The sequence below is a fragment of the Salvia miltiorrhiza genome, chromosome 5, assembly GCF_028751815.1.
Source record: "Salvia miltiorrhiza cultivar Shanhuang (shh) chromosome 5, IMPLAD_Smil_shh, whole genome shotgun sequence".
NCBI classification, from domain to species: domain Eukaryota; kingdom Viridiplantae; phylum Streptophyta; class Magnoliopsida; order Lamiales; family Lamiaceae; genus Salvia; species Salvia miltiorrhiza.
In genome coordinates, this window is record NC_080391.1 from 48,830,576 (window position 1) to 48,843,512 (window position 12,937).

At 37.2% G+C, this 12,937-nt stretch overlaps 2 protein-coding genes and 1 long non-coding RNA gene across 13 annotated transcripts; 2 read left to right on the forward strand and 1 right to left on the reverse strand.

Annotated features, from left to right (window-relative positions):
- The first annotated feature begins 3,369 nt into the window (after window positions 1-3,369).
- LOC131026063 (uncharacterized mitochondrial protein AtMg00310-like) lies at window positions 3,370-4,209 on the forward strand. The gene has a single exon (XM_057955840.1). It carries the CDS (start codon window positions 3,370-3,372, stop codon window positions 4,207-4,209), a length of 840 nt encoding a protein of 279 aa, XP_057811823.1.
- A 2,516-nt stretch (window positions 4,210-6,725) lies between these two features.
- LOC130987130 (uncharacterized) lies at window positions 6,726-8,282 on the forward strand. The gene is made up of 2 exons (XR_009089580.1): window positions 6,726-7,071; window positions 7,160-8,282. It is a non-coding gene; the product is annotated as an uncharacterized LOC130987130 (long non-coding RNA).
- LOC130987128 (uncharacterized) lies at window positions 7,551-12,191 on the reverse strand. Of its 11 annotated transcripts, XM_057910745.1 has the most exons (8): window positions 11,809-12,154; window positions 10,380-11,481; window positions 9,750-9,856; window positions 9,603-9,674; window positions 9,391-9,491; window positions 9,029-9,127; window positions 8,342-8,481; window positions 7,551-8,058 (listed from the first exon to the last, which is right to left on the reverse strand). In XM_057910745.1, exons 3-8 carry the CDS (start codon window positions 9,792-9,794, stop codon window positions 7,952-7,954), a joined length of 564 nt encoding a protein of 187 aa, XP_057766728.1. In that variant the 5' UTR covers window positions 9,795-9,856; window positions 10,380-11,481; window positions 11,809-12,154; the 3' UTR covers window positions 7,551-7,951. The 11 variants fall into 11 exon arrangements, with proteins under 11 accessions (XP_057766728.1, XP_057766725.1, XP_057766733.1 ...); XM_057910742.1 differs by lacking the exon at window positions 10,380-11,481 and having other exon boundaries at window positions 11,809-12,191; XM_057910750.1 differs by lacking the exon at window positions 10,380-11,481 and having other exon boundaries at window positions 7,551-8,255; window positions 11,809-12,186.
- Between the last annotated feature and the right edge of the window lie 746 nt (window positions 12,192-12,937).

The window sequence follows — 12,937 nt, forward strand, 5'->3', positions numbered from 1 at the left end:
AAAAAGGTGGTGATTTAATTCACCACACTTCAAAAAGTCACGTTAAAATTACAAAATTGAAATGGTTTGTGATTTTATTGCCAAAACCCCTTATTTTTTTGAAATAAATTTTTGATCCCGACTAGCCCGATGGGATATCCCGAAACCCGAACATTTAGGGTTAGGATTGAAAATTTCTAACCTGAATATTTTTAAACCCGATTAGCCCGCACCTGAATAACTCGTAACCCGATAGGGCCAGTTCGAAATTTGATGTGTTGGCCCGATTGACATCCCTGCCCACAATTAGAACACAATTGTCACACTTCTCTCAATTTTATTGCGTTAGTTGGAAAAATCTAAGGAGTTCCTTTCGTTGTGCAAAAATAGAGGTAATTAGAGAAGTGAGAGATGAGAGAAGAGACTGACGAATTCTTGTCAAATCAAAGCTCGGACCTTTCGCTAGGTGAAGAGAAGGCAGGGGGATGCGCGGCAGCGCCGCTGCTGTCAGAGCTGCGAGCCGCTCAGCCGTGGAAGACAAGAAGAGAGAGAGAGAGAGAGAGAGAGAGAGAGAGAGAGAGAGAGAGGTGGCGCCTCGATGGTTGTTGAGTTGTTGTCCGACCAACAGATAAAAGGCGGCGGCGACAGCGTTTTCTCGTTGTCCGTTGCAGGAGAGAGAGGAGAATGTTGGAATATGGAGCCTGAAGTTTTTTGGGATGTTGCATGATCCGTTAATTAGACCCAGTTGTTTAGGGTTTAAAGACTGCTATTATAAATAGTTGTGTCTCCTATGTATCTTGTATTTGAAAATATCATAGTGAAAAATTTAGCTTGGTATCGCCCCCGAATGTAGTTACCTATCGTAACGAATTGGGTAAATAAATTCTCGTGTGTTATTTTAATATTGCTTTCGTGATTTGTGCATGTGTTATTTCCTAACAAAGAGAAATAAATGGGAGGCATTAGAGGTTTCGCTAGAGATGGCGGCGGCAACAGTTTCAGAGGGAATGAGCAAGATTTGAAAGAGATGAGAGTAGAAAGAGAGAGAAGAAGAAGTTGTGTGAGAGTAGGGAGAGAAGTGCAGGAGAGCATACAGAGACAATTTTTACTATATCAAAATCTCATAAGTAAATTTGTATTTTTGCATAAATAATAGGGTTAATTGCATATAATATCACGAACTTTGCCCGAAATCCATTTTCCTCATGATCTTTAAAAATTCCATATTTTATCAAATACTTTGACATTTGTTCAATTTTTCCATAATTTTTTTTTACCCTCAAATCAGAATTGACATGGCGCGGATGTGGCTCCTCGGCACACGCCATTCCGATAAATTAAATGATATATTTCATTTTAAACATTAAAACCCTCGTTTCAGCAATCAGCGCCACCAATGGGCGAGGTACCGGTGCCAACAATCTACGCACTGGTTTGGAAGACTGGAAACATAAAGCAATCGGCGCCACTGGTTTGAAAGACCTCAACACGAAAATTTCCACACTGGTTTGGAGAGGAACCCTTCGATAGAGATGGTGGAAAGGAAAGCAATCGTTTTTTTCAAGCACCAAAAGCAATCTTTGATTTACTTTTGCTCGATAAAAATGAGAAATTAAAAGAAATTAGAGCTTTTTATTATGATTTAGTATTATATGTGTAATTTAAAATTCATATACATTCCACGTTAGTGTTACGTGTAAAATTAAATCCACATAACTGCTATGTCATTTTTCCGATCATCGGAAAAAAAATCACGGGGAAATCGAACAAATATTAAAGTATTTGATAAAAAATAAAATTTTTAAAGATCGTGGGGAAAATGAATTCCGGGCAAAGTTCGTGATATTATATGCAATTAACCCTAAATAAGTAATTAATTTTAAATTTTTTATATGAGTGAATAATTTTTATTTTTACTATATCAGAATGGATATTTTGATGCGTGCGTAGAATATTGGACAAGTTGAGTTTGAAAAGAAAAGAGAAAGAGAGAAGAAGAAGCAGAAAAAGAATCATTATATTATTTTTGTTTACCAAATAACTTTATATCTTTCTTTTTTGAACCGTCCTACAAATAATTTTGTATTTATTTTAGGACACTACCCAATCACTAATAATATCCCATATTTATTCTTATTTTTTTACCTTTTCACCCAATTTTAATTAGTACAATATTTTTTGACCACTTTTAATACATTTAATAACTTTGTTTTAAAATTTGAGTTCCTCCCTCCTAAAAAGTTGTTTAGGGGGAGGAATGGAGATCGAAACACCTCGGCTTTCCACATTCAAGCATCTAAAAGGAAGAAGAAGAACGCTATCAAGAAGTTGCAAGATACGAACGAAATCTTACACGAGAAGGAACCGGAGAAGGCACAGATCATCATTGATTATTTCCGAGAGTTGTTCAAGACGAGTAGCCCTTGCGATCATGATATTGAACAGGTTACAAGTATGATACAGGAACGGATCAGCCACAATGATTATGAGACTTTGATGCTGAGGAAGTTAGGAAGGCGGTGTTTGATATGCACCCAACGAAGGCGCCTGGACCCGGTGGCTTTAACGCGCGGTTCTTTGCTGAGGAAGTTAGGAAGGCGGTGTTTGATATGCACCCAACGAAGGCGCCTGGACCCGGTGGCTTTAACGCGCGGTTCTTTCAGCGCTTCTGGCCGGAGTTGGGGGATTTTGTTGCTGGGCGCGTATTGGAAATTCTGAATGAGGGGGCTAACATGGGGGAGTGGAATCAAACCTTGATAGCTCTCATACCCAAGATAGATAAACCAGATAGAGTCGCTGATTTCCGTCCCATCAGCATGTGTAATACTTCTTATAAGATCGTATCTAAGGTGATTGTGAATAGGATGCGACTTGTGCTGGGCAGAGCTATTGACCAAGCTCAGAGCGCCTTCCTCAAAGGGCGCCTAATCATAGATAATATCTTGATTAGCTTTGAGTGTCAACACTAGCTTAGAAGACGTAAACGTGGAAATACAGGGTATGCGGCTTTGAAATTGGATATGCGGAAGGCATATGACAGAGTTGAGTGGGTTTTCTTGGAAGCAGTAATGAACAAGATGGGTTTCCCGGTTTCCTTGAGCTCGACTATCATGAGGTGTGTTCGTTCTGTGTCATTTTCTTTCCTTTTCTTTCCTATTGAATGGTGCTGTTTATGGGAGTATAAGGCCGACGCGGGGTCTTAGGCAAGGCGATCCACTATCACCGTTTCTTTTTGTTATCTGTGCACAGGGGTTCTCCTCGCTTCTCCACCATTATGAGACACAAGGAAGAACCCATGGAGTTCCTATTATACCGCGGCAGCTGAGTATCACCCATTTATTCTTTGCCGATGATAGCCTGATTTTCTTTCAGGCATCGGCGCGCGAAGCCATGGCCGTAAGGGAGATTGTGGAAAAGTATGAGAAAGCTTCGGGTCAGTCAGTAAATTTTGATAAATCATCTATTACTTTTAGCCCGAATACAAGGCGGAATGAGGAAATGGCAGTGTGCAACATTCTTCAAGTGAGAATGGGTGATGGTTTGCAAAAGTATTTGGGCCTCCCAGCCTTCTCTTTAAGGCAAAAACGACTACAATTCAGTTACTTAACGGAGAAGATTCAAAAGAAATTACTGAGTTGGAAGCAAAGAGAGTTCTCTAGCGGGGGCAAGGAAGTTCTTATTAAGTCCGTGATCCAAGCTGTGCCCACTTGTGCTATGCAATGTTTCCGTATTCCGGACTCTATTTGCGAGGATATTCACAAAATGTGTGCTAGTTTTTGGTGGGGCGATAGTGAGGAAAAGAAAAAGTTGCATTGGAGACGATGGGAGCTCATGTGTAAGCCGAAGGAATGGGGAGGAATGGGTTTTAGAAATCTCAAAGCTTTTAACAGAGCTCTCCTTGCTAAGCAGCAGTGGAGATTGATCCGGAACCCCACCTCCCTCGTGGCACGAGTGTTCAAGGCCAAGTATTATAGAGATACAGACATCATGACGGCGGAGGTGAAGTCGGGGGCTTCCTTTATTTGGCGCTCGTTGATGTATAGTAGGCCCCTTCTTGAGCGGGGGCTTTACTGGAAGATTGGCACTGGTCTGGAAGTTGATGCACCGAATGATTACTGGGTGGTGGAGGGTCTTTCTAACAAGATTGTGGGCAGGTCGACGGTTGAGCATCCTTTGGCGGTGGCAGATTTTATTTCCCCGCCTGGGAGATGGGATGTGGCTAAATTGTAGCAGGCCCTATGGCCACATGTAGTTGAGGTTGTCTTGAGAACGCCTATCGGTGAGCATGGCGATGTTGATGAACGTCATTGGAGGTATGATGACCGAGGAATTTTCACTGTGAAGTCCGCATATCTTGTGGACATCGGGTATATGGAGAGCAATCCGAATATGAGTTCGGTGGATCACAAATTCTGGAGTAGGATGGTTTGGAGCTTATCTATTCCCCCAAAAGCTAAAATTTTTCTATGGCGAGCTTTATCTGATATATTCCCAGCTGCGGCAAATTTGAAGGTACACCATGTACCATGCGATGGAATTTGTGTACGATGCATGGATCGATGGGACTCAACGGAGCATAGCCTTTTATTTTGTCCGAGTACAAGAGTAATCTGGAGATCAATGAGGTTTTGAGGGACGCTGGAAAAGGCGCAAGGGCTGAGGTTGCTTGATGTTGCAGCAATGATCAGACATACTTTCTCTGTTGATGAGTATGAGCTTTGGAGTTTAATTATTTGGCAAGTCTGGGTGTTTCTTTGCAGGGAGGCTCATGGAGATGGCTCTGGGTCGAATCTTCCCTCATCTGAGAGTTCATGTGCGGCGCTTTAGGAGACATATCAAAATGCTAAGCCGACTTTTACTTTGCCTGCGTTCATGGGGATGAAGATGGGACAAAAGAAGTGGGTTGCTCCAAGGAGAGGCCGGTTCCGGGTGGATGTTGATGTACTCTTTAATACGAACCAGCTGGCTTTTGGAGTGGGGGTGATTATCCGCGATCATAATGGCGAGGTGCATGTGGCGATGGCTAAACCCACAGGTCCTACGTCTAACACCTCAATCGCCGAAGTCATGGCCATTGTTCAAGGTATTATCCTTGCTGTGGAGAAAGAGGTTTGCCCGATTGAGATCTACACGGACTCCCTTTTTGCTGCCAGGATTTTGGCCTCCTCAGAGGATGACAGGTAGGGTTGTAAACGAATCAAATATTTTTGTTCGATTCGGTATTCGATTTGAAATTTTGATATTCGTATTCGAAAATATTCGATTCGAATTCGAATATGAAAATTCGATTCGATTCGATTAGTATTCAAATACGAATATGAAATTATGATATTCGATTCGATCCGATTCGATATTCGTAGATACCTAATTAAATATTATATTTATATGTGTGTGGATGAGCTAAAATAAATAATGAACTAATTTTCATCCTTATATTATAAAATTTACAGTAGATCCATCTTTTTTTGGATGAATTTAATTTTATATTCACAAATATTCAATTATATATATATAATAATTATGGTATTATATAATAATTGAGAATTTTAAAAAGGGAAAATGCAAAAAAAATCATAATATACATGCATTAAAGTCATTATTCACAATTTGAAAAGTAAAACTTCACAATTTATGAAATCAAAATTTTAAATTAAAGTCATTCTTCCACCACAAGTCATAGTTTTTCATTGCGATTGTAAACTAATCAAATAATTCGTATTCTATTCGGTATTCGAATTTTGATATTTGTATTCGGTAAATATTCGATTCGATTCGATTCGGTTAGTATTCAAATACGAATACAAAATCACGATATTCGACACTATTCGATTCGTTTACAATCCTAATGACAGGTTGTTCCTACCGGAGGATATTTGGGAGACTGCTGCAAGGGAGAACCTTCTTATTGGTGTGTTTCATGCGTATCGGTCGGCGAACCGAGCCGCGCATGAGTTAGCTCAGGCTGCTAAACTTTTGGAAGAACCTGCTGTTTGGATGAAGGATTTCCCTTCATGACTTTGTGACATTGTAGCTGATGATGTTGCTTAATAAAGTGGTTCTTTCCCCCGTCAAAAAAAAAAAAATCAAATTAATTATCTTGGGACCTAGCTCAATTTTTGTGGTTGTTTTGCCTCCACTTCTTTCGGTTACTATAAATGACTTGAAAATGTATTTTCTGATCACGTGCTTTTGAAGAACTGACTGCCCCAAAACGACTAATTTCCTACTGTTCAATATTTAATCATATAAAACTAAGAGACAAAGTAGACGGCAAAAAATATCTGCTGCTTTCTGTTATCCCTACTTTTTGTATCAAAACAAAATCTCAGAAGCACTACACCTCGATGAACACACGCTAGAAACGTTTACGTGACAAAATTAAAACTTTCTTCAAGTAGTTGTCAATTATACATTAGTATTTGTTAGTCGGCCGAAGCTAATGTATATATATAAAAGAAAATTTCCTATAAATTATTGAATCTTTATCAAATTTTAATTTTGAACATCAATTTAAAATTTATGATAACAGGTAAGAATAATCATTTTAGATACTACATATTTTTATATCCACTTTGATAAAACCATTTTCTACTTCTAGATTTTAAGAAAATATATATGAACCCACATTAATTGAACTTTTATTATATGATGATTGGAACGAATGGTCTACAATGCAATCGTACCGATCAATTGTGTCCATACTGTAACTGTGCCTACAGGCTATTTTTATGAATTATGGTGTAATAATTTATTGTAAATGATTATAAAAACTCTAAATAATTATTATGTTGTTATTATGAATGAAATTATTATTACGAAGTTATTGTAGATTTTAGTTCATTTAGGATTTATTTGCATAATTATTCATCCAAAAGTACCACCCTTACCTTATTATTCGAATATATGTGGATAAATATACTTATTACTATGAAGACCCAATTTTTCAGTTTGGGCTGCATATTATCAACCCAAAGGGATTTATTTCATTTGGGTCGTTCATTCAACTGTGCGCCGCCGCGATCAACCAAATTCCGATCATCTTCCTTTTCCAGTCACCTCTGTATGGATTTATGAATTAACATCAATTGGAAGGTAAGTTTTATCTATCTCTGAGCTTTATACCTGGTTTATCTTATAATTCTATTGACTTGTGTGATTGAACCAACACTCAAATATGCAGCTTGAGAGAGACTCTTTGAAACCTCAAGGTCTGGAAATCTGCAGAGAGAGAGAGAGAGAGAGTCAAGTGGTAAAAGAAAAGAAAGAAATTTGATATTAGTACTTGGACTAGAAGCATTAGTAATGTATAGTATAGGTGGGAAGTGAAAATCTCACAGCCTACAACATAGTTTATGAAGCTGCATTTTTAGCAAATTTTATAGACAAGAAATTCATCTTTGTAAAAACACTTAGAAAAGGAAGAGAAAGCAAAGTCATGTCGTATATGCAGCCGCTGCCTTCGGTGCCAACTGATTACACCTCCGTTCTTGTGCAATAACATGAAAGTCACAATGAAATTATATCACATTTCGGATAGTTTATGTGGGTATTTTATTTTATAATAACAGACATTGCATGAATTAATTCATTGTATTAAGGAGAGTGAAATTCGCAGCCGCGCATACAAACAGTATTCTCACATATTCGTGCAAGCTGCAACCTTAGAATTCAAAGCAGTATTTGAATTGTTCTATAAGTTAACTGTAAATTGATGTTTGCTCGAGGGAAAAAAAAAAATCATCACAATCAATTGACAGATGTAAGAAATTTAGGTATCTGAATCAACTGATCCACTCAGCATTATCTGGCTTCTTGGTTTCCTTTGGAAAAATTCTCTGCAGACATAACATGGTACCATCTGTAAGGGCGACGACAGTAGGATCTTGATGCATACTGAAAACCTCGCATGGCTGGTTTTGATGGAGACTGTGGATGCACGAGAAAGAGGGTGAATTCCATCCACGAACAGCATCTAAGTCGGCTTCCTCTTCCTCCCAAGTACAGAAGCTACTTGAAATCTAGGTCCACCCATCTGCCACTTCTTGAATGCAGCTATTGAGGATTGACCGGCTTCATACACTTCAAAAATAAGTGGAGAAAATAGGTCATTAGGAACAGATCCTTTAACTGGAGAACGAAAATGAGTAAATGAGAATAAGGAACTTTCAATTTTGCCGAGACAACGAAACGCAGCTCAGTTGGTAAGACGCTTCCCCTCTAATCAATAGGTCGGGGTTCGAGTCACCACGGGGGGAAATGGGGAACCATTACTGATCCTTTTAAATAATAATAATAATAATCATCATCATAATAAAAAATAAATAAATAAATAAATAAAAAACTTTCAATTCTGCAGACTCACATTTGGTTTCTTCATTAGTTAGAAGTGTCAAGTATTTCGGGGTCATTGTCAGTGTTAGAGTATGAGCCTTAACCAACACGTCCCTGTATCTGGTCCGGAATGCCACAAGAAGGAATGGGCCAATGGTTCTGTCACCGATTCTGTCGTTAATGACAAGAAAGTGAGCTAGGTAATAATCACCTATTAGAGTAGAGTATGAAACTGGACTTCTGTAGCTAACATGCTTATACAACACAAATCAAGAACTTACACAACAGTCAATAGCTACAATGAAAGAGAATGCATATCTATGGTGTACAAGTGACATAACTAACATTGCAATGACAGTAGCCTGAAACTAGACACAAGCATCTATCATTCTATTCTTGAACACTATATTTGAAGACCCCATATGTAGGAACTAGGAAGTGTAAAGCATTCTTACAAACTATATCTTAAGGTGAAGGGAGAGCAAACTTGATTCAGGTATAACCGATGCTAGGAATGAACACAATGGTCATTCAGGAAAAAGTAATAAACTAATTGCCATTCCTCACTTTGAAAATTGCAATATCGGTTTTGACAGAATTGACAACTTGTCTAAACGTTATATGCCAAATGCACACAACAACATTGAAAGTAGTTTTCTTTTATTTTCCAGCAAAATGAGAATTTTTAAACACTACATAAACCTTTCGAAGGACTTACAGCAGCGCGATCTTACACCCCAACTCATAAAAATATGGAGACCGGCTTCTTAAATCTACATGGGCAGCATCAGCTGCTATTTCTTCTCTTGTTTTGGATCTGACAAGGAACAAATCATGAAAATAGGAAATAAACTAGATGTTTACAATCACTTCAAATTGGTACAGGTTCATTTTTCATCATCTAGGCATGAAAAGAACACAAGATATGTCTCATTTCCTTAGTTTTCAAACTAAAGCAATATATTGATTCATTCTTTTCTGGAGAGCATTAATAAACAATCATTCAGAAGCCCTTATTTCAACATATCATATAAAGGTAAACTTATAACATCATAAATTAGGATTAGAATGAGATATTACTCTCTATCAAAACACGGAGGAACCCTTATAGATATAAGCTGTCTCAAATACAATTCACGAACCAGCCAGAATGGCAGCTCGGCTCTCGAACCAGCTTCCACCTGAAATCGAGGAAATAGTCAGCCAATTTGAAGAACAAGTCAATAGGATTTCTACAACTGTAGGCTAACTTAGACTGCTATATATGCTACCAGCATCACCAGCCACAATACCTTATCTGCATCGTCGCTTGAATCAAAGAGCCCAACACCATTGGCAGCATGTTGGAATACGGTTGGGACAAGCTAAGCAAAATAACATACAATTAAATCATCAATTTTCCACTTCAATATATGCAGGACAATAATTCAAGCACATACCTCTTCCTCAGCTAATATATCATCGATGTCATAATAATTAGACATGAAATCTGTGCTAGTGCACGCGAAATCCACCTTCAGAAGATAATTATAATGCCAATCTGTACCTACAAGAATATAGAAATGTAAACATAACGATTTGGACTAAGTTTTTTCAACAATCAAGTCAATAAACAACGTTTGAATTCACAAATTTCAACCTGTCAGTGTGAATCAATGAGGAAGGCAGATCTAGAAAAACGACAAAAATTTAAATTGCCCTATAAAAAAAACCAAACGACGGAGAATTTACGTGACTCGAATCCTTATACAAATTGATGAGTGAACGCAGGGACGGATCTAGAAATTTAATAATGACCGGGCGAAATTTCACCGGATGATTCTAATAAAGTTTTAATAAAGAAAACGAGTTGAATCTTGAATAATTATTTGAAATGACACAATTATGACCGGGCGAGATTAACATATATAGATAAAAAAAAAATTAAAATCATACATTTATAGGTAACAAAAAAAAATTTGACCGGGCGACGGCCTGGGGTGCCTGGCCTTTAGATCCGTCCCTGAGTGAACGAGGTGAACAGATTCAAAAATTGCGTGTGTAGAGAGAGAGTGAGAGAGTAACAATACCACTACCAGCCAGCAAAAGTGATGAATTTGGTAGTCTGAATTTTCTCTTTTGCCGCCAAAGTTAGGAAACAGAAGAGATGGGATTTCAGATTTGGAAGAAGTGTGATACAAATCTTAAGGGTGTGTTTGGTATATAAGTTAAGATAAAGAGTGATAAATAAAACCTATATAAATAATATTCTCTTCGTCTCATTCTAATAGACTCACTTCTTTTGAACGCGAAAATCAAGAAATTTACTTTTTAAGAGGAAAATGGTGTAGTCCACACCAATTAAGTACATTTTTTTTACTCAAAATGAAAAACGAGCCTATTCTAGTGGAACATCCCAAAAAGGAAAACTGGCATATTATAATGGGACAGAGGAAGTATGGATTGGGTGAGATTGTTAATCCTTATAGGTGTTTCGTAGCTAAGATGAGTAATACAAAAATAAATAATATTCTTGTTTGGTAGAAAAGATACAACTATAGATTAAATTAGCAAGTTACTATTTTAATCTGATACATAAATTTAAATAATAAATTTTAAAAAGAAAAAAAAAAGAAAAAGAATTACCTAAATCCAACCCCAAACTAGACGCCCACAAAACTTCATCTTCTTAATGATCTTATATTTATAAAATGAATAAGTACAACATGAATAAAATCGTACTACTACTATTTATTACATCCTGACAAGGAAAACATATGCTAACAAAATGAGACAAGAAACTAAAGATTAAAATGAGTTAATAACAATATTGGCTCAATTACTTAATCCATCTAAAAACTACAACACAAACCATAAATTGAAACAACACACATCCTCAACTTCCCATAAACACACATACATTATGCAAATTCTTTTAACATAATTGGTCTGAATTAAATGATCCCACAGGAAATAATATTATCTTCCAATTCTTTTCGTCTCAGAAAAATTAATGTGCGAAATTGAGGAGGGGGGACAACAAATTTGTTTTTTAAAAATCTGATAATTTTTTTCTTGCTTCTATGCTAAATAGGCTGAAAAACAAGTTGTTGCTGCTTCTTTGACGGTTGAAGAAGACACTATAGAAATTAGCAGATCATCTGGTAGATTGTTGATTGAATTCCTCATATACTAGATGAAAACAAAATAAAATAATAATGAATAATTTAATCAGAAAATAAAATCGTAATCTAAATTATACCAACAATTCGTCCACCATGAAACAAAATATTGCATAATTAAGTAAGAAATTATGGAGAATAATTAGAGACGATCATACTTATTACTAATTCAAAATAGAAACAATCTCAACACATGCATTTATTGAATCTGATGATACGATAAAATACCCAGAAGAAAATTCAAATACGCAATCGAAAAGATTTTAAATGTGAAATTAACCTTTTCTAGAGAGACCTCAGACGCTAATTAGCCATGTTCCTGGTTTTTAAAACATACCGAATCTGAAGTAGGGCGCATCTGGCGGCGGCTATCGTCAGAGGCGGGGCGGGTGGGCCGGAGGTGGTGGTGGCCGCTGGAGAAATCGGTGAAGGCTGAGGCGGCGACTCGAGCTGGCTGTTCCAGGCGGCGGCTGATGAAGAGACTGAGAGGCCCAAGGGCGTCACCGTGGTGGCGCGAGTGGAGGCTGGGCAACAGGCGGTGGTAGCGGACGGACTCTCCGACGGCGGTGGCACAACGAAAAAGGGGGCGAAGTGGCGTGTACTGTATTCAAACTTCAATTCAGAGTATTAATCTTACTTTATGTGGGATACATATCTTAGCTTATCCCAACAAAGCTATATGTATCATACATAAAGTAAGATTAATAATGTATCATATTTGATAGATTAAGATTAAAACTGATACATAAAATAAGATTAATAATGTACTTCCTCTGTCCACGAAATAAACTTCCATATGATGCTCGGCACGAAGACTAAGAAAGTTGATAAAGATGTTGTGATTGAAATAAAAGGGTAATTGATCAAAAATGATAAAAGTGTTGTGATAAAATGATAAAAGTGTTGATCAAAAATGATATAAGTGATAGAGAATATTAAATATAAAATATAAAAGTGATAAAGTATTATGGGGTGGGCCCATGAGTGGTAAAGAGAAGTAAATATAAAATATAAAAGTGATAAATATGTTGTGGGGTGGGCCCATGAATGGTGAAGGATAGTAAGTTTAGGAAATAAAAAAGGATATAATTATCCAAAAAGCAAAGTAGGAGTTTATTTCATAGACAAATATTTAAGGGCAAGTAGGAGTTTATTTCGTGGACGGAGGGCGTATCATATTTGATAGATCACGATTAAAATGTAGATAACATGAATCGTTTGTTTGCGGATTTAAATTAAAATCTAGATTAAATAATCAAATTATTATTTTGACCCTCATATAAATTTAAATAAAATAAATTCAAAAAAACTTTAAAAGAAATCAAATTACATATGGCAAGCAACCCCCACTTCCACAACTAAAGATGTCAATCGGGCCAGCCCACCGAGTTTCGGGCCAGTCCTATCGGGTTTCGGGTTAATCGGGTGCGGGCTAATCGGACTGGGGATTTTGTCGGGTTATAAAT

What these genes read in the sequence shown, in the direction of transcription:
- LOC131026063 (XM_057955840.1), top strand. Translation starts at nt 3,370, where the DNA reads ATGGCCGTAAGGGAGATTGTGGAAAAGTATGAGAAAGCTTCGGGTCAG.
- LOC130987128 (XM_057910742.1), bottom strand. Translation starts at nt 9,794, where the DNA reads ATGTCTAATTATTATGACATCGATGATATATTAGCTGAGGAAGAG. An exon ending in ATATATTAGCTGAGGAAGAG is followed by an intron (nt 9,675 to 9,749) that starts GTATGTGCTTGA and finishes TATTTTGCTTAG; the next exon opens with CTTGTCCCAACCGTATTCCA. An exon ending in GGGTGTAAGATCGCGCTGCT is followed by an intron (nt 8,482 to 9,028) that starts GTAAGTCCTTCG and finishes CATTAACGACAG; the next exon opens with AATCGGTGACAGAACCATTG.